This window comes from Agelaius tricolor, unplaced genomic scaffold (assembly GCF_023055355.1).
Source record: "Agelaius tricolor isolate 1412-34295 unplaced genomic scaffold, bAgeTri1.0.p SCAF_3, whole genome shotgun sequence".
NCBI lineage: Eukaryota > Metazoa > Chordata > Aves > Passeriformes > Icteridae > Agelaius > Agelaius tricolor.
This window is the reverse complement of record NW_027269263.1, coordinates 5,788,263-5,809,176: the sequence shown is the minus strand read 5'-3', so window position 1 is coordinate 5,809,176 and position 20,914 is coordinate 5,788,263. Positions and strand designations below refer to the sequence as shown.

Here is a 20,914-nt window from a genome sequence, read left to right as displayed (position 1 = left end):
TGAGCACAGAGGTTCCCTTCCCTCCTCCATCAGCAGTTTCTGATAGACTCCACTGATCCTGGGACCTTAGTGAACTGTTCAGGAACACTAGTGAAGTTTTAGAACATATTCTAGTTTAAAAATACCCCCAAAAATTTAATTCTTAGCAGGACAACTTAACTTGCTAATTTCTTAGACCTTCTTATTTTAGAGCTGCATTGAAACAGGAGAGTAATCTCTTAAGAGAGTCAGTGTGGTTTCCATTGGATAATATCCCATGACTTGAGAAAATTCCATCACTGCTGTTAGCTCTCAGATGGATAAAGGAAAGATATTTTCCTTTATTGTTGATGGTAGTCAGGGGTATAATGGGAATGGGAGGGAGAGAAAGGAAAATAAAGAGATAATTTTCTTTCTTTTTATAAAATTGACCAAGGGAAGCAACGTGTGAAAATTTACAAAGAAGGCACAGACACAGTGGCTGTAATAAAATGTCTTACCACGTGCTCTGGAGACATGGGGAATATATTGAGCTGAAACACAAAATATGAGCAACTGTCACTAAACCTCTGAGTAAATCTACTGAACTGTAGGTCACAGCTGCTATGTTCCCTCACAGGAATAAGTTTCTTCTTGTTAATAAGCTTTTCTACATATACTTCAAAGATGTCTGACCAAAAATTTCCCTGGGTCTGGTTTTGCATTGTTGTTTACCGTCATTCTGAAGAAAAGCCAACTGTATCTATAATGTAGCTTCTATTACATCTCATACTTCCAATAGTTCAATTTATATGTTAGAAATGGAATTTTTTTTAAAAGAAGAAAGAAAGTAATCATGCAAGTCAACAGAACACATTAATAATTCTAAACACATTATAATTTTTAACACATTATAATTTTAATTAATAATTTTAAAACAAGAGTCCCGGATTTGAACTTAGCTGGCAGGCAAAGAGGAGAGGGGTGAATACCAACATGTGAAGATCACACTAGGAGCTAGAACAGTGGTTCCATAGCTGGTTTGGATTGCTATAAACCCTCAGAATTTCTTACAGACCACCAGGTATCGTTATCATCAAACTTTTAATTGAAAACACAATTTAAAATAGTGTTTAATATGGCTCTGTGGGTTAGCTGTGAACCCTTTGCCGTGGCCTCCTGGACCACCAGTGTTCTGCAGAGCATGGTTTGGGAAGCACTGAACCAGACTGCACACATCGTACACCCCAACAAAACACTGCTGGGTCTGAAACAGAGGCACTCCTGCAACTGCCCCATCTACTCAAATAATGCACATGCCAGCTCAACCTTCTCGGTAGCTGAACAGCACAAAACCCTTTTGTTTTTTTCCCTAGCCAAAGTTTATTTTTTATTTCTTTGGAGAAACAAGCAAATGGTGCCAAACCTCCATTTCTGATTGTTTCTTGTAGGATCTTCCTCATATCTGGCAATGGTGTAATCTTTCAGGAAGCTAGCAGTGAAAATAAGAAATATAAACCCTCCCCCACTGTGGAGTTATCATTCCAGAATAATTGTGACATCTATGAATCCAAAAATTAAAAAATTAGAACTAGCGTCTAAGTTGGTTTTATTTTTTTTTTCCTCCTCTGGAAAATTTGTTCCTTTTTTTCCCTTCCCAAATCCACTAATGATGCTAGAGCTCTGTGTGTGGTCATTAAAGCATTTCAGCAACTTTCTGCAAATTCTTTACAGTAATTCTTTGGCTGCAGCACTACAGGATTGTCTGTTTATTACCAGAGAAACACACAGAGGAGAGCAATGAGAAGGGAACTTGTGGGGAAAGCATTGAGAAGGGAACTTGTGTGGAAGTGTCATAAATAACAGCAGCAAAACACCACGATCCAGCCCTGTGTGCAGTCAGTGACAGAGTGTGGTCTCACACAAGAGCAGGGATGGGCTGTACCTTCCCCTCCCACCATTCTGCCCCCTTGCACCTCACAGGCACCTCAGGGAATCAGTTTAGAAAGGGGCCTTATTCACTTCTCCTCATATTCACCTTATTCACCTCTCCTCATACACTCATCACCAACTGCTGTTGCATGGAATTGGCAACCAGGAACCTTTGCAAGTAGCAGCATTGCTAAAAACAAACAAACAAACAAAAAAACTCAAACCCCAAAACCCCAAAACTACCAAAAAAGAACTCCTTTTCTAAACCAGCTATTATTTAAAAATAAGGCTGTGCTTCCAGGACAGTATCTCACCTAATTTGGGGAGAAAATAGTGCTGTCACAGCACTTCTGTGCCCTTTGTATGCTGAATAGCCATGGTAATGCAGAGGTTTGAGTCAGAGTGGGAGTGGAAAAGGATCACTTCAGCAAAACTAATGAACAGGAGAAGTCTGCAAGGGAAAGGGGTAACCTCTGCCTTGAAAAATAATGAACCCTACCCAGTTCTTGTCTCTATGGGTCTCTCCTGCAGTACTTTACACTCAGCATCAGTGATGGATGCTACTGGAGCATCCATTAGTGTTAGATTAATAATCAACCAAAGATAGATTAATAATCAACCCCATTTGTGTCCTAGGGGTTTTGTTGTTGTTGTTGTCTGAACAGTTCTTTTTCCAATTGCAGTGTCAATGCTTAGAGGTAGCTGTCAACTCACTTTTTATTAATCTGAAACAGATAAACTTCAAGCTTGCAAACCTGGCTGGACAATATGAAAACAAATCCTGCGGCCTCACCTCAGGACTGTCCAGATTCATTTCCAAGTTCCCCTCTGGTGAAGGGGTTTATTGGGACTATCCCATGCCTGCATACCTGGGGTAATTTGCCCAAGCTGAGCCAAGCATCTTAAACACGCGCGGAATTCCGTAAGATGAGAAATCCACGCTGAGGAATGATGCCCCTCCTCACTTTGCTGCCTGACCCCCTTGCTGTAGATGATGTGTGTGTGCTTTCCTCAGCTGCCTTTCTGCCAACCCATCAGCTTTTGGCTTCTCTCCACAGGAAGCAGGGAGGCCGCGTTCACCTATGCCATTACCGCTGCCGGGGTCGCGCACGCTGTCACGGCCGCCTGCAGCCAGGGCAACCTCAGCAATTGTGGCTGTGACCGAGAGAAACAGGGCTACTACAACCAGGAGGAGGGCTGGAAGTGGGGAGGCTGCTCTGCGGATATCAGATACGGCATTGAGTTCTCCCGGAGGTTTGTTGATGCCCGAGAAATCAAAAAGAATGCACGGAGGCTGATGAACTTGCACAACAATGAGGCTGGAAGAAAGGTATTCCAGAAAGGATGAGGGATGGGAACTTGTGTGCTGGAGGATGGGGGGGAGGCTGGCTTGGTGGCAGGAGGCATTTCCTGAGAGCTCACCCCTCTCTCTGAGAGCTCACCCCTCTCTCTGACGCTATCCCGCACCCACATCAACCCACCTGTTGTTCACCTTTTTTATCCTGTTTCTTTTTATTCAGAGCTGGCCATGTATATATGGTACCTATAGTACCATGTATTATAGGTACTCCTGTAAAACTTTCTGCTTCCTTCTTTCCAGTCCTAATAACAGGGAGGACCTTGCTGGATCTGTTTAGCATAATGATAAATCACTGCTTTTCATCCCAAGGGATGCCGGGGCTTGTGATGGGACAAAGCTGCATTGCTCAACTTCCACAGCACTTCCAGATATTTATTCCAGTGAACCCCAAATCACTTATTTCACCCCAGCTCTAGTGAAATACACAAAGTAGTATACAATGCACTTCTTAGCAGATGCACAACTATTTCTTTGTAAATACAAAGCTGAAAGAGCTGCAGAAGAAGAAGCAGTTTCATGTCTACAACCATGACTGAATTGCTTCTTGTGGTGACAATAAACATCATGGAGCTATGCTGATTTGTGTTCACTAATCCTCATAGCTGTCAAAGCTTGTCCTTTAAAAAGTGTAACAAATCTTTCTGCATCATATGTATCTACCTCAGGAGAGATTATAGCCTTCAAAGTGTTTTCCCCTAGGAAAAGCCCTCCACTCCAGTGTTGCAGAAAAATCCAATATACCAATGTAGCAATCCAATAAAATCTGACTCCTTCTCTAGTCCCCAAAGTAAGACTGAATTTTCCTCCTCTAAAACCATGTGTGCTTTCAGTCCTGTACTGAGCACTGGGCAGAGAGAGTAGAATTGGTGGTGATAGAAGCAATGCAATTATTTTACAGCCTGGATCTTGCTTACTAGCACAGTTGCGTCGGCCATGCTCTGAAACAGAAGGTTCTGTATGGGCAGGAGTTCACTGGGATGGAAATACTGCATAAATTCAGTGTGGTGAGAGAGGCATAATCTCAAGTGTAGAGACAGGATGGGTACTTCAGTGAGAGTTCACACTGAGGTCTCCAGATGTGCAGGAGAAAGGTGACTGAAGAGCCAAACAGAAAAACAGCCTTGAGGGCCACAGTCTTTTTTCCTAAAAATTGCTGCCACAGATATAAAAGAACTTCATTCAGCAGTTGACCATTGGAAGACCAGCTCCTGGTCTGATCGCTTCACTTTGGCTGGGAATTTCAGCTAAGCATCATAAATTATGTTTGGAGGCAAAACAAGATGGAAGTCAACTCTTAAACTTGCCAGGGAGGATTTATTACTGCTAGATTCATTCCCATCCCTGCTTAAGCTGGCATCCTCTGTGGTGTGTGTGTGCCACCCCCATGGAGATCCTGAGGCAGGTCCTGCTTGGAACATGCCACAGTCTAAATGGGAAAGAGGGACAAAAAAGCAAAAGCAGATACTGAGATGGAAAACAGTGATGTCCCAAGGACAGAAAGAGCTCATTATGTGAACCAGGCACTGATCATGGGTCCCCCAATTCTAAATACAGCTCAGTAACCACCAGACCACATTGCTGATTCTTGTGAAGCACATTATATTTTACTTTTCATCAGAATTTCATAAGCAGAGGGACATAAACAAACCAAATAAGTGCATGTTTTTACAGATACTTCTCGTAGCAGAATTCATGTAAATAAATTTTATTTATAATTCCATTTTTTTTAAATGTTCTTGCAAAAAAGAAATAATAATTTCATATTTTAAGAAAGGAATACAAAGGCTTGCAATACCAACAATATATTTTTTCCCATTTTTAAAAATAGAAATAGTATTTTGGAATTTACTAACTTTTTGTTGCATTTTTCAGTAGTTATTTATACCCATAGCTGTTCATTAATTCATTGTTTTGCTTTCAAAAGCTAAGAATGACTGAAAGAATTTGGTGTAGTTTTTTGGTTTTAAGTATATTCCATAAAATCCAGAGGAATGTGCTAATATAAAACACGTTTTTGGGGGTCATGTTTAGAAATAATTTTGGTGTTATGATGTATATTCCCTTTATGTGAATATTCAGAGTCGTACAGTAAATAATATTTAGTGATTTTGGTTCTTCCGAGATAATTTGGTATTTGTATAAATAAGACATTTTGAATTCAGGACTGACCAAAACTTAAGGTTGGAACAAAACCCTGGAACCTGGAATATGCTTTCTGTGTTTCTGGGTTGGACCCTTGCAAAAGCAGTTCCAGAATTTTCTGCAATTTCGGTGTGAAATCACAAGTTCCTTCTGAGAATCCAGGCAGACTTGGAATCTGCCCTACATTCACCCGAAATCTGGCTGGTTTGGGGGTCCTTGGTGAACCTGGACTACACTGTGAGTCTGACACAAAATCTGAAACCAGGATATTTTGCTTATGCATGGGTGTCATTCTTACATCCTCCACATGGTCCTTATTCACCCTCGAGTCAGAGATCACAGAATCACAGAAGCATCCACAGAATCACAAAATCATGGAATAGGTAATTTTGGAAGGGTCCATCCTTCCCTTGCTGGCTCCTCCATTTGCCTGGGTACAACACTGAACTTCCATCTTTCTCCTTTTTCCTTCCAAAACTCTCACAACACAACTGGGAAATGCTTGTACTGCTCTGAGAAAATCTGTCAGTGCTGTCCTGCTGATCTGTGTGTGGCTTGTCTTAAAATTCAGAAGCGCTTTGGAGCCAAGTTTCTGTTCATTACAGCTGCTATAAAGAACCAAAGTGCAGATATTTTATCCATGTTATGAATAGGAAGAAAAGGTGAGAAAGAAAACACACACAACAGGAACGTTTTAATTCCTTCATTGCTTTAGAAGTTCTCAAATATTTTCAAATAAGGTATTTTCTACCTTAGAGTGGTAATGGACAGTAAAGATGGTAAAGGAAGTGTAGGCTTTTGTGGCTTCCTACAGAAATCTCATGGCATTTTCACCATTTAAAGTACCCTGCATTCACATCTGTAATGGTAAGGCCTGCAGCTCTTTTTTAGTCATTCCAAATTTTTGAGTTAGCTTAGAAGAACTACTTTTAGCCAACAAATATGCTACCTTCCTTTTAGTCTTCTTTTTGAATCTCAGAGCCTTCCGAGTCAGAAACATGAGGAAAAAAGGACACAAAAAGCTCCCAACCCCACATACAATTGTTTCCAGCTTGCTCTGAAGTCAGTGGTAGGCTCTTGATGACCCCACTGGACATCTACCAGGTGCCCAGAGGTTCATTGCTAGGATCATTAGTCAATACTCTGGCCACCAGGTTTTTTTTCCCCTCAAGCAATTATTTGAGTGTTCTTTTATACCACCACAAGGACTTTCTCATGTGCTCTCAGAAATCTTGTCCATTCTGCATCTCTTCCAGCACTTGTCCCACACATGCCTGGCGGTCAGAGGGGTTTGTAAGTACAGCAGTGTGGCTTTAATAATTTGCCTTTGTTGGGATGCTCTCAAAAGCTGATCTTCACTGCTGCTAAAAACAGAGCCCAGAGGAATTTTTCTTTGTGGAACAAGCAGCATGCTGTAAAAATAATTGCACAAACTTTGCAAACAGAGGAGGGGAAAAACAGTCTTGCAGGGGTCTTTTACTTCTGTCTAGGGTTGAGATGTTCAATACAACCTTCTAATAAATGATCTCATTGGAAAAAAAAAGAAATTTAGGCTTCTCAGGGAATTTCTGATAACTGTGGAATGAATGAATACCCTAATTGCCCCACACTGCATCCTGTATGGCTCTGCACTGAATTTCTAAGAATTGTTTCAGCTAATGGCAGGTTTGCAAACTTTCTGCTAAATTTGCAATAGGAAGCACCAGTGGCAAAATCGTAATCTTGTCATTGGTGTGATTTGGAGTAAATAAATGCTCAGGGATTCCTGGTGGCACAAGACTCTCCTGATGGAAGATTTATGTTTGGTGGCAAAGTGGCACCGCACGGTGTGAAAGAGCAGAGGAACAAACTTCCCTGTGAGTTTCCAAAAATCTGCTGTGATTTGGGATGGAAAGAACAAGTGTGGTAAATGAAAACAAGCCCCCAAAGGAGGACTAGTGTAAGTCTAACACAAATGTTACTGAAAGAATGTTTTGTTGCAAATTTGAAAGATTACAGAGAGATCTGTGGGCAAAACTTTTACAGAGTAATGAAAAATTAAATATCATCAAACCAAGTCAGCTTTGATGCTGTTTTATGAGACAGCTTTCTACCATGTATTTTTAGAAATAAGTATCTTTATTCTGGGATAAATGAACTTAGAGTAACATCTGGGAAACCACATCATTAAGCTTAACTTTTTGTTGAGAGTTTCAAAACAATGACTGTCTCTCACGGGAAATCTCATTTATAAAAATGGAGGTTTCTGCTTGTTTTTATGGGGTGAGTTAAAAGAACAAACTGACAAATTGGTAGCAGATTGCAGCTTTTAGCAAAAAGTAGAAATGTTTCTAACAGTGTATCAATCAATTAGGCTCTTACAACAGACAGTGACTGTGGTTATGTGGAGGAGAAACTGGCCCTTCCAGAAACACACCCATCACTCTGACTGCCAGCAACTCTGCCTGACACCATCCCAATATTTACTCCTTTGTTACAGCAGTGGGGTTTTCCTGCTGTTTTTTGTAATGCCTGGAAGATGACAAACAGCTTATTCTACATATGAAACAATAAGAGTGTGGGGAAAAACCAAATAATTCAGGCTCTCTTCAGAAGAGATTTTTCAATTATTTGGGACAACATTTCCATCTAAGCTATGGCTTTTTCTCATAGTTTCTGTTGCAATAGGCCTGTAGTATTGGAAAGGGGTTCTTTTGCTGACTTCCTTTGGCTGTAAAACAGCTAATGAGGTGATTTGTTGATTACCATTAATTACATATATACACATATAAAGATACAGAAATTTTATATATAATATATTATATTATATTATATTATATTATATTATATTATATTATATTATATTATATTATATATACATAAACAGACATAAATATATATATAGCGTGTGCACATAATTATGAATATTTATACATATTTATGTATATGGTCTATGGATATTTTATGTAAGACAGTGTTAGCTCCCTTCACCTCATGTGAAGCATTGTAATTAGTCAGTTCATTCCTGCAAGATGCACAGTGCCTAATTTGCTGCAGGCTGCCCACACTGTCACCTGACAGGATGTAAAGATAAAGAGCAATGCCCAGAAAAAGACTCTGAATCAAATGTCCTGAAGTCACAGTGGAGGCTGAATCCCAGTTTCAAACGTGAAAGCCAACTAATTTTATGCTCTTATAAGCCTAAAGTATTCTTTAAAATGTGACTTTGTTTCCTAAGTCATTTCAGGGATGCAAAGAATGTTACTTTCCAGGTTTTACAGCCTCGGGTCCGTCATTTGCTGAAAGTTTCTTTCTCAAAAAGTGACAAATTATTTCACTACACAACCCTTGTGAGACCACTCATGAAAGAAAAGTTTTCAATAGTTGTGCTTCATGCCGTATTTTCAATCTTCCCGCTTAAAGTGATTTGCAGTCAGTTACATAAATCCAATTTCAAAAACGTTGGTGTTACAGCTTGGGTGGGTTAGATGGATAACTAAGGACTTATCCATATGTCCTGAATATGCAAGCTTTGGCTCAAAATCTCATGAGGATAGATCTCCTGCTTCCAGTTGGGCTGGATTTGTTAGCTTATTTTCTTCTTCCAGAAACACACCCTTAGCACAGACTGCCAGCAGCTACATCTGGTACTACCCTACTTTTTGAACAATTTGCTTTAAAATTAGAGGGGGGAATAGCCAAATATTTTAGGACTTGCTAAATGGTTTTATTCAAGAAATGTGCATGCCCATGCATACCATGTAATGCATGCAAGGCATGTATCAAACATCTAGTGAAATATCACTGCACGACCTCAAACCTGACACATCTGTTCTGCCTGACAGAATAAAACTACCAGTGAAATATTTTTAACTATTTCAGGTGATATTTTACCTTTAAGGTTTACAAAAAATTCCATAGAAAACAGGGTGGAACACTGCTAGCACACTTTGGGGATGATGGGGCGGATCAGGCTTCTGAGGGAAACTGCTTTGCAACATTTCACTGTAAAAATAATCTTCAGAATGTTTTAACTAATTGCAGAAGTTTGTTGATCAAAAATTTATTTTCTCTTCTCCTAGAAAGTAGAGAAGAAACACTGATGGATTAGGCTATTGTTCACCCTCATAGCAGCAGGGACATCCGTCAAATGGGCGGCAGGTCCCAAAATGCTGGGTTAATTTTCCTGGTAGCCAAGAGGAGAACTTGTGTAAAGAATGCAGTGGGTTTTCCTCAGCTTTTTCAACACATTAAGTGGGGACACTGTCTATGGAAGGGGGTGCCTTACCCAGGGAGGGAAGTGGAGGGCAGGAAGAGGTGAATTGGTACCTCCAGGCACCTCTAATGGTCCCCTGCCCTGCTCACTCTGGCCAGTGGCAGAGAAAATCCAGCTCATGCTGTGTCTGGACACTGACCTGCTGCAAAGCAGAGGCTCCCTGCTCCCATCAAACTAAACAATAAGGAAAGCAAGGACATGACAAGAGGAATAAGCACAGTAAGTCAGTTCCCCATCCCACATCTCACAGAATATAAACACTGTTGTGATGCTTGATGGAACAGCTTCAGAGAGGAGCAGAAAGAAAGCCATGCAGATGAAATAGCCTTATTCCTCTCCTGCTGGCTCCATGCTCCCTCCTCACAGGAAGGGAACATAACCCAAGGAGACACACCATGAACTGCTCAGTTTTGGGCTCTGTGATCTGCTATTAACCAAGAATAATTTCAGGACATTTGTATTAGAAGCGTAGCATTACACCCTACTAATCTTAGTTACAACCATTGCCTATCCAAGATGAAAAGCCAAACCCAAACAAACTGAGCTTGGATTCCCAGAGGGGTCCAGGAGATCAGCATTTTGTCAGCAGTGGTGGGGCCCAGGCTGCACTGAGATTTGGGTTAGCTGAGATTTGGGTTTGATGATGTGCCCACACATCATCAGCAAGCCATCAGCTCCCCTGCATGAGCACCAAAGAGGTGGTGACATCTTGTGACCAGAATCTGTCTCTTTTGGTAGTTATTACCCCAAACAAAAGCTGATCACTTGCATATTTGATGAGGCAAAACTCCTCAAGTCTTTTATTTCTTTTTGATGCTTCAGTCAAAAAGTTATATGGATTTTGTTACACTCAACACTTGGAACAACAATGTGCATTTCCATTGAGGAAAACAAAAGCCAACAGAAGCAAGCCAAAACACATACACACACAAAATGTAACTATTGTTTTTACATATATATATGTAAAAAAAAAAAAAATATATATATATATATATATATATATGTATGTCTATATTTTATCCAAATAGGATTTTTACTATGTACAGAAACTGTATCTGATGTTATGCAGTTGGGTCTAGATATGGAACTTGAAAAGGTGAATTTCTTTTAATGCATATAATTTTGTTTTACTTGTATGTCACTATTGTTTTTACATATATATATGTCAAACTATTGTTTATATATATATATAGTTTTTATCCAAATAGGATTTTTACTATGTACAGAAACTGTATCTGATGTTCTGATGTTATGCAGTTGGGTCTAGATATGGAACTCGAAAAGGTGAATTTCTTTTAATGCATATAATTCTTTTTTATTTTGGTCTTCACAAGGCTTTTTCTACTTAACTGGCAGCAGACAGCCCTCAAATTGCATTTTAAATGTATGATTTATATAGGTATAAAAAAATGTGGGATTAAGAAAGCTTTAATGTTCTATTTCACAATTCATTTAACAAAGTAGCAGTAGTTAGAAAATTTTACTTGGCAAGATCATACTGGGGTGGGAGTGGACCTGTATGTGGAAAAGGGACCTGAGAAATGTTCCTATGATTAATCTGAGGCAGCACAGCCCAATGATGGGAATTTCCTCTGGGAGGTAGGTCTTGCTGTAAACCATTCAAGATTAGATATCAGGCACTGACATATGACAAATGAAACTGCTGAGAGAGTGGCTCATAGGAGCTAATGATTTTCAATCTTTAATTAAGCACCTAGCTTGGCATAGTGTCTTAGATTTGAGTGAGTAAGTACCTTTAGGGTTCAGGGTCAGAGCTTTGATGGGAATTTTGCCGAGGAAAGCTGAGCTGGGGAGACTTTTAGGAAGCAAAATGTTAGTAATGTTAGTTACTCTTCATTCAGAGCGCTGAGCAAACAGGGTCAGACCCGGCCACCTTTGCCAGGTCCCGTGGCACATCCCTGGCAAGCGGGAAGCTGCTCAAGGCACCACACAGAGAGAAATTCCTCTGGAGGGCCAGAACATGCTGGCCTGTCAGCAAGGAAGGGCATTCTGCAGCATCTGGGTGGAAAGAGGGGAAAAAATGCTGCTCAGAATCTGCTTAGGTTGGGCCTCGTATTCCCTGACCTCCAAGTCTTTGGGCACATTTTTATACCCACAGCTGACTGTGGGCACACAAATTATAGCATTCAGGAATTTAACTACCTGATGATTGGGCCTCTGCTCAGTGTTGTAACCCCAAGCATTCCACATTCATGACAGAAGCCTCCAAAAAAATTAAAAAAACCTGCGAGATTGGCCTCAGGAGCATGAATTAATACTTTTTGAAACTTCTGATTTTTTGAGCCTGCATGGCTTGCATTTGCAAGTCCTCCCACCATCCAAAATAGTGGGAATCTTTGAAAAAACACAGCAGTGAAATCAGGTTCCTGCTCACCAAAATGAATCACAAAACCGGACCTTTAGAAAGACAGCAGCAAAAAAGAAAAATATATCAAGAGTTGGGATAAAGTTACTGGAGATTGTAGTATAGAGGCTGCCAGGTAGTGTCTATAAATTATATATATATAATGTATGTAATAATTTATACAAACATCAGCATCTCAACCAAATACACACAGGCAAACAATTCTTGTACAGACAGACAGGCATCCATATATAAATACACATTTCTAAAGATGTCACCCAGGACACTGAAATGGGTGATGTCTGTCTTTCAGGAGCAATGACACTTTCTAGGGAAGCACATCAGAGGCTCCTTGGGACGGTGTTGAACCCACAGAAGAATAAGGAGCCTCATGAACTTCACCTCCTCCCACTCTCTTAGCAAGCTACTGACTTGGCCTTTTCAACCAAAATGTAGACACCAGAAACACATGTAGGGCATGACAAAACATGGACCCTTCAGCAAGATTTACTGCTCAGGGAGGAGTACAACTCAGGGATGACAGATCCCATTGTCAGTGCTTTCCTGGAAATCCTTAGATCCTCGTACTCTTTGGGGAGGTGTAAAAGTTGTATCCATCCACCTCTTGTCATGGATTTTGTTGCAGTTCTTACAGCTGCAACTGCATGTTGAGAAAGCTGTAGAAATGGGATAGTTTCAACAAAACCAAACATTTTTCAGCACAACTTCATATCAAGCACAACTTCTAAGCATGTTTTAATATATATATATACAAACACATCTAAATATCAATAGATTATTTGTACCCAGATTCATGGAACAGGATTGAAATCTTACTTAGGGGTCTTTGGAAAAAGACTTTCTCCATAGGCCAGAAATGGAGACAGAGGAGACCCTGGAGACCCCTAAAAGACCCCAGAAAGTGTCACAGTGCATCCATCTCCTCACTGCCACTGAAATGCTGATGCTGCAGCAGAAGGTGGCAAGTTTTCTCTTCTGTCAGTATGGAAGACAGGAAGGTGGTACAGTGCATTCCAGTGCCCACAAAAAAACCCAGCTCATCACAGCCTTGCTGATTTTCTGCTCTTAAAGCAGTTTCAGCTACAGGAATTTCTTCCCCAACTCAGTAAATCTTGCTGGGAAACACCTTTTCTGCCTCTGATAGGATAACTTCACCTTGACCCTGGTAAAGCCTGTGGTTTCAGAAGGTCTAAGGTATGACCATACTGAGGTCAGACCTCAGCAGGGGCTGTAGCTCTTCCTGAGGGGAAGAGGACGAGCAGCTCTGATCTCTGTTTTCAGTGACCAGGGACAGGAGCCGAGGGAATGGCTGGAGCTGGGTCAGGGGAGGTTTAGGCTGGAGATCAGGGAAAGGTTCTTTCCCCAGAGGGTGTCGGGCACTGCCCAGGCTCCCCAGGGAATGGTCACGGCCCCAAGGCTGCCAGAGCTCCGGGAGCGTTTGGACACCGCTCTCAGGGATGCACAGGGTGGGATTTTGGAGTTGTCCTGAGCTGGACTCAAAGGGCCCCTTCCAGCTCAGGATATTTTATGATTCTTGCATAGGTTGCTCAGCTATCTCATACTTGCTACCGTATGTTGGTAAGGGAGAATCAAATCCAAATATTCTCTTTAATACTGAAACCCCAGAAATTTGGGAAAAAACAAACCATACAATTTAAGTGAAACTCAAACAACTCAGGAGGGTGCCCTCTATTTGCAGGGATAACCAGATCTGTACAGCTTTTATTTTAAGGCCAGTTTCTGAAGCAGTAAGCATTTTTTACTCCCTCCTACTTCATTATACCATTGTACTCAGATTTCGGCCCTTTTATCCTTTGCCCATTTCAGTCATGTTCTGGGATCTGCAGCGAAACCGCTGCAGGAGATGGTCTGCAGCATCAGTAATGCTTTCAGACAAGCTCCCTAGCTCATGTTTCTTTGTTAGCATCCCGTTGCGAAGGGGAAAGATCAGCTCGCTTTGTTCTTAGGCCTTGATTTCCATAAGCTAATGATGACTGTGGGTGTAATTATGGTCAGCCTTAAGTGGTAACGCGAGGGCAGAAAAACAGAGAGGCGCTTCCGTGGGGCTGGCGTCCCCCTGCTGCACACACGGGGCGGGAGGACACCGCTGCCTTCCCCCGGCACAACCTGGCCCAGTGTCCTGCTTCAGGGCAAATCTGGGAGAGAACCCCCAGAGGGGCTCCTCTAGGAAAGCAGATTCAATTGGCCCCTCCCCGCAACCAGTCTGGGAGAAAATACCTCCTTGGAGAAAAGTGGAAAAAAAACTGTTTTTAATTAATATTCATCAATAAAACCCCTTGCTGCTCCAAAAGAGATGACAAACTGAGAAAGTCCCCTCCCCGGGTTGCAGCTCAGCTCACTCAGTCTCTTATCACTCAGTCTCTTATCAGTCCCTCCAGTGCTGGAAATGCCCAAGCCCGGCCCGGTGCCCACAGCTGGAGCTGCCGGTGCTGTGCTGGGTGTTCTGTCCAGAGCAGGGTTAAACAGGTCCAAAGAAAAGGGAAAAAGGAAAAAACCACAGTCCAGGGAACTTCTTTGCCTCAGCTAGCTAAAAGCTAACTAAGAGCAAAGAGAAGCTCTGTCCCTCTGTCTGTCCATCTGCAGACAACACAGTCCAGGAGCAGGAATGTGGAGGAGTGAGTGCAGTGTCTGAAAACAAACTGCGCGCTCTTCTCTCCCCCCTTCACTCTCTGCAACAAGTCTTAAAGGTGCAAAACTTATTATTCAGCATAAACAGAACTAGACGACTGGGGATAAAAGCATCATCTAGTCAACCTAGGACACCCAGGGAAGGAGGGATGTGCCGGGCGTGGCACGGCTGGGTGGCAGCAGAAACAGCAATGTGACAGTGGAGCATCAACCTGAGCACCCACCCCCAAATTTGTGTCTCCTCTGACTCTGAATTAAACCCCTCTGGCTGAACCTCCTCTACAACAGCAATGCGTTTCTCTTCTCTCCTTCTCAACAGTACTCCTTTGAGCAGAAGAGAAGAGAAATGCATTGCTTTCACTCCTTCAGTGAATTTTTTCCCTCTAGTGATGTGTTATCATTGCCCTGGTGGAAAAAAATGTATTTGTGGCTGATTGTTTGCTGAATAGTTGGACTAAGTACTGCAATGAGTGGTGCTTTTTCAGGAGTGGGACATTCTGTGGGTGGAATAGGCCATAAGTTTACTGCTGGTGGTGCTGGTATAGGTACATAGGAAAAATCTGTAATTATGCAGTGAATATAGGATCATAAAATGGTTTGGGTTGGAGGTGACCTTAGAGATCATCTAGTTCCAGCTCCCTGCATGTAGGCTTATTCAGTCACACAGTAGATACTGTTCTTCTTAAGCATTCTTTGATCATTACTTAAAGCAATTAAGTATTTTGAATCTTATACCACTTAACCCCCAAACCCATTCTTGTTTTCTGTTTTCAAAACGAAAATGATTTGAAAAAAATTTGAAGTCCCCTGTGGCTCTAAAGAAATGCCTTCTAAAACGTAAGTAAATATTCTCCAACATTTGGAAAAAGAATGGGAATGTTTTCCCAAAAAAATGACAAGACACTGCATTTCCAACCAGGTGCCACTTGAAACAAAATGTTATGAGCATTCTGCTGGGAGGTGAGAAGATTAATAAGCATGCATTTGAAAAATTTGAACCAGCAGTAATGAATACTCATATGAATGAAACAGACTGAGGTTTAGGCAGGCTTGCAACATTGTTTTCCTGCAGTAACAATATGCAAATATCTGTACACATAGGTTCTCGAAGAGAGAATGAAATTGGAGTGCAAGTGTCATGGAGTTTCAGGCTCCTGTACAACCAAGACCTGCTGGACCACGCTTCCTAAATTCAGAGAGATTGGATATATTTTGAAAGAGAAATACAACGCCGCAGTGCAAGTGGAGGTGGTAAGAGCCAGTAGACTGAGACAGCCAACCTTCCTGAAGATCAAGCAGATTAAGAGCTACCAGAAACCCATGGAAACGGATTTAGTGTACATTGAAAAGTCACCCAACTACTGTGAGGAAGACGCTTCCACGGGGAGCGTCGGTACCCAGGGACGGCTCTGCAACCGCACCTCTCCCAACGCGGACGGGTGCGACATGATGTGCTGCGGGAGGGGGTACAACACACACCAGTACACCAAGGTGTGGCAGTGCAATTGCAAATTCCACTGGTGCTGCTTTGTCAAGTGCAACACGTGCAGCGAGAGGACAGAGGTGTTCACCTGCAAATAGCGGCGCCGCGCGCAAGCGCGCAGAGCGAAGCCCCGCGAGCAAGGAAAGTGGAGTACCACAAACAACAACAGCATCATTTTGCACATCTGATCCTCTTGGGGGAAAGAACCCCAGCCAACACCACAACAACCACTCCCTCCCCACAACTACCTATTCTTCTAAGGATGGTGCATTTTGGCTGGCTGGCTGTTGTAACTGCTTTGGAAACAAGGGCAACAGGATTAAGGTGATGTTGACAAACACATGAAACTTTCTCTCTGTCTCTCTCTCTTTTTTTTTTTTTGAAACTACAATCCGGGTGTTGTAGAGTTCTCTTAGTGTTTTAAATTATACATATCAGAGAAGCTGATTGCATTGCAGCTCCCATGACATTTAAAAGAAAAAGACATTTTCTCCTATTTTACAGCAACAAAACTGTCTGGCCCTGTGCAAAAAAAGACTTTTTTAAGGAAATGAAATCTTCACTGACGAGAACACAGCATTCTCTCTGCAAAAAAACAAAATTTCTAAGAAAGCAGATAGAGAGAAAACAACAGGTAGGGAGCAAAATGTATGGCAGAAATACTCCACTGTCAGTTTGGAAAAAAACCCCAACAAGCACTCACAAAATTACATCAGCTGCCAGTGACACTGGAACTCTTTGAATGAACATTAAAAATAATTATTTATGGTTTTAATAGTATCAAAAAATTCTAAGCACTAACGGGTAGCTATGTCTTAATTCTGTACTAAATGTAAACTTATTGGAACTCTTGACTGTATGACTTTTGTATTTGGTTCTGCCTAAGTTCTTCAATGCTACTGATCTGTTGTCACTCCACTATTAGAGAGCTCAATTACTGTTTGCAATTGCCAGAACTGAGCAAAACCATGAAACTTTGGTTACCAATGTTCGATATTGACTTTTACCACTTGCCTCCTGAATAAGAATGACTTTTTCAGACTCAGGCCTGAGGTGTGGAGCACCTGCTCACAGCTCCTCATAGGGAGTTTTAGGATACAAAGATGTGCTTCAACAAGCATCAAAGGTTTTGCTTTGACAATGAATGCACTGGCAGGGTCTTCCAGGCATTGTGTTTTCCCTTTAATGGTTGAAAGTTAGTATTTTCAAGACTTTTAAGAAACTTATGCTCAGTATGCACTCAGAAGATGATAAAAGTCTGGCAGCTGAGCTCTAGGTTGCTGCAACCTGTGAGCTGTCATGGCTTCATGAGCATAAGAAAGCCAAAATTTGGGTTAGGTGTGTCATCAATATTTTAAGGTTGGCAATAGAGTACCTCCTGGTAAGCACGTGAATGTTAAAAGAAAGAAGCTCACTTAAAGCACTCAATCCTAATTCCCACACCTTTTCCCTATGAGAGATTTTAAAAACAGCCTCAGATATTCTACTGCTGTAAAATGTAGTGTTTTAACCCCAAGAGCCCAGATATGCCCACTTAGAACACAGCCCACTTAACCATGTAATTGTTTGCTTGTCCCAAGGGTCCCTGCCTGATTTTCTGGAAAAATTGGATTAAAAATCTCCTTACATCTGCATATCTGCATTTTTAGCTTTTGTTTAATTTTTGTTCCTTATATTGAGGGGCTGCAGAGCCATGAGCCCTCCCCACCTAACATGGAAGCACTTGTCCATCCACATGGTGCTCTTGGGGCAAGGGGTTGGTGGATCTAGAGCTCCACCAGCTCCCGTGCTGGATATGTTAATGAGCCAGAATTACCTCTGCAATTTGTGGACCTGTATTATCAAAAGTAACTAATGATTTGGGGACCTTCATTTGAACACTTGTGAGGACCTGCCTTTCTGACCCCCAAGCACTTACCCTCTGAAAATCAGACCCGTTTGATGACTACCCTCACAGAGCAATGTAAAATTGCTTTTTTTCTTCTTCTTCTTTTTGATGTTGCTGTTGATTTCTAAATATCAGCCTTGGCATGAATGAGTGCAACTTCACAGAAGTCAACAGGGGCCCCCAAAATACTAGATTCACTCCATGTAATTTAAAGTCCCTTGGACTCATGGGTATTGTTGTTGAATTATAGTGACGATACTGTACTTTCACTACATTCTTGACAGGAAGCAAATAAAGCTCCCAAACACAGTAATGCACAGTCTTATGGTACTAGATACTGTAAATTTATTAGAATAGTATTTGTTAAGTACAATTGAGGAATCCAATTAAGTTATATTATTGTATATCGTTTAAATGTCTATAGAGTATTTTAAATTATTGCGAACTACACTGCGTTAGAGAAAAGAAAAAAAGGAAAAAAGGTTATATATTATAACACCAACCACTCAAAAAAGTGGACCAAAGTGACACTTTCTCTCTTCCACAGCCCTATTTGAAGTAGCTCTGCCTGCTACTGTAAGACCACTGTAACAGTCCCATGACTGGGTGAGCAGTCTAGAATGTAAAGTTTCAGAGCATCCTACAAAAGCTTTGCTCATGTGGAGGTGCAGCATTCCAAAAGGTGCTGTATGGCACAAAGCAGGGGCTGGCAGTGGGAATGCTTGGACTTTGAAATATGTCCCATGGAAAAGCAGTTCTGATCAGAAAATACCACTGCCACTAATATACAGAAACACTCCCCAAAGTGACGACTTCTAACGAAGGTGTCTGTGAACAGAAGTGGGTTACACACAACTTTTATTTTTAAAAATGTAGTTTGGTGTCAAAGATCTGTGACAATAGAGGTTGGAACACGACCAGCAGCATGTGGTTTAACCATACCTTAGCCATGACAAAACTCAAAATACTTTATGTTATTAAAGAACTTAAGAGCAAAGATCAATTTGTTTACTATGTTAATGTTTTATGGCAAGCAGAAAACAAAAGATGAAATGTGTTTCCATTAAAACTTAATTTTTTCCCCTTCCAGTTCCTTTTCCTTTTATTTGTTCTTTGTTAAGGGAAAAAAAAAAAGGCAACAGGGCCTTATGAAAAGAACATTTGTGTACAGGCTTCTCCGCATGAGAAATGATAGGCGAATTCCAAGTCCTAAACAGTTTTTGTGTTTCAGGAAAAATAGTAATGAACATGACTATGTGTGGTATCAGTCTTGAGCCATCTTCCTGCACCAGTGCTACAGAGACACCAGCACCTACAATGCTGCTACCAGAGACTTTAGCTGGCTACAATAAAAAGTCAATTTCTTGGTGGAAGAAAATAAATGTTTTGTGATAGAAATTTGGCAGCTAACCCAAAAATGGTTCTTGACCATGAACCTCACATAACAGATTAGCAAACAGAGAGGAATAAGAGTTGTAGAGAAGAGGGTTGAAAGTCCTGACTTGGACGCTTGTACATGCTCCAGCTTATTAAAGTCAGCTATGGACACACCTGAAAACCCTACCTGAATGTGAACCTGAAGGATTCTACAGCACTTACTTTGGCTAGAATAGTTACAACCTCTTTGATATTGAGAATACTGTCTTCCTATACAAAATCTAAAGAAACTGTACAACTTAAGCTGTATTTACCCCTCAGGGAAGGTATCCAGATACAGATAGTGCTATAGTGAAATTCTACATGAACTGAGTCCAAAATAACTTCATTAAAATGAACTAAGTTGGCCTGGGTTTTACAGTAGCATAAGTATGCACAGTATTTTACCCACAGATGCCAAAGAAAACACTGCACCTTCTTTCTAATTACATCATGGGAAGCTTGTTAATAGAGCTGCAGGAAGTTTTTATAGCACATGATAATACTACATTTGTTTCTACGATGACATCTGGAAACTAGATGAAACTCATCAAAAGCTTTGCAAATCTTTTAACAAATCTAAAGCATGCTGTAAGCAGGTCACCTAAAGTTTTAAACATATTTCCTTGGGTCTCTTTGTTAGTTGAAGACTAAAACCCCGAAGTGATACTGGAGCTAACAAATCAAGACCTTCCCTTATAGCAGCTTTCCCCTGCAAACGGCTCAGTGTGGCTTTCATTATTGAAGGCAAAATTGGCATTCAGCAGAAAATGCTTTCTATAAAGCTAATTTGCATTCATAGCAATTTTCATAACTGGACAAGAATGACTGCACGTTTCCTTTCCAGCCCTTCAGAGCTTTTGTTGCAATGACAGTTCCCACAGCGAAGGCGATGGAGTAAATGGTACAGTAAAGACCCAACATTCTTCTCTCTGAGTGATGGCCACAACAAGATGTGGGATATACACAACAAAAACTATGCCTAAGGAAAAAAAAAAAAACATCAAAGTTGGAAAGGCAGGGGAAGTTGTAAGCAATTTCAGTTTGTGTTACTGATATTGTAAGAAACCTCCTGTGTGCTAAACAAACCGCATTGTAGGCTGAACTTCACCCACAAGCTCATTTCCCCTCAAATCCAAAGTCCCTGTCTGCATGTCTACACATTCAGACTTCAACAAGCCTATCCAAAGGTTGGCAAGCATTTCCTTTTTCGTGTTTAATCTGCTATTAGGAAATGGTAGGGGATCATTTTCTGGCAGGGAACGCATAGCCGCAAATTTAAAATTTGCATCTCATTTTTTAAATGAAGATTTAAGGCTTTTCTCCCCTGCACAATCCTGCAGAACAGATATGTTTGCTTTAAAGGATTTGTTCAGTGAAGAATGGCAGTTCACATGATACATGGTAATTGTTTGCAATGTGTTCCCTAGAGCATGGAGGGAATA

At 41.2% G+C, this 20,914-nt stretch overlaps 1 protein-coding gene across 2 annotated transcripts in view; it reads left to right on the top strand.

Moving 5' to 3' along the window:
- Positions 1-19,142, top strand: part of WNT7B (Wnt family member 7B) — a 95,452-nt gene extending 76,310 nt beyond the window's left edge. For both annotated transcript variants that reach the window (XM_071422298.1, XM_071422297.1), the window contains exons 3-4: positions 2,949-3,220; positions 15,784-19,142. In XM_071422298.1, the coding sequence (XP_071278399.1) occupies positions 2,949-3,220; positions 15,784-16,263 (752 nt within the window). In that variant the 3' untranslated portion in view covers positions 16,264-19,142. The remainder of the gene's footprint in view (positions 1-2,948; positions 3,221-15,783) is intronic.
- The last annotated feature ends 1,772 nt before the right edge of the window (positions 19,143-20,914 follow it).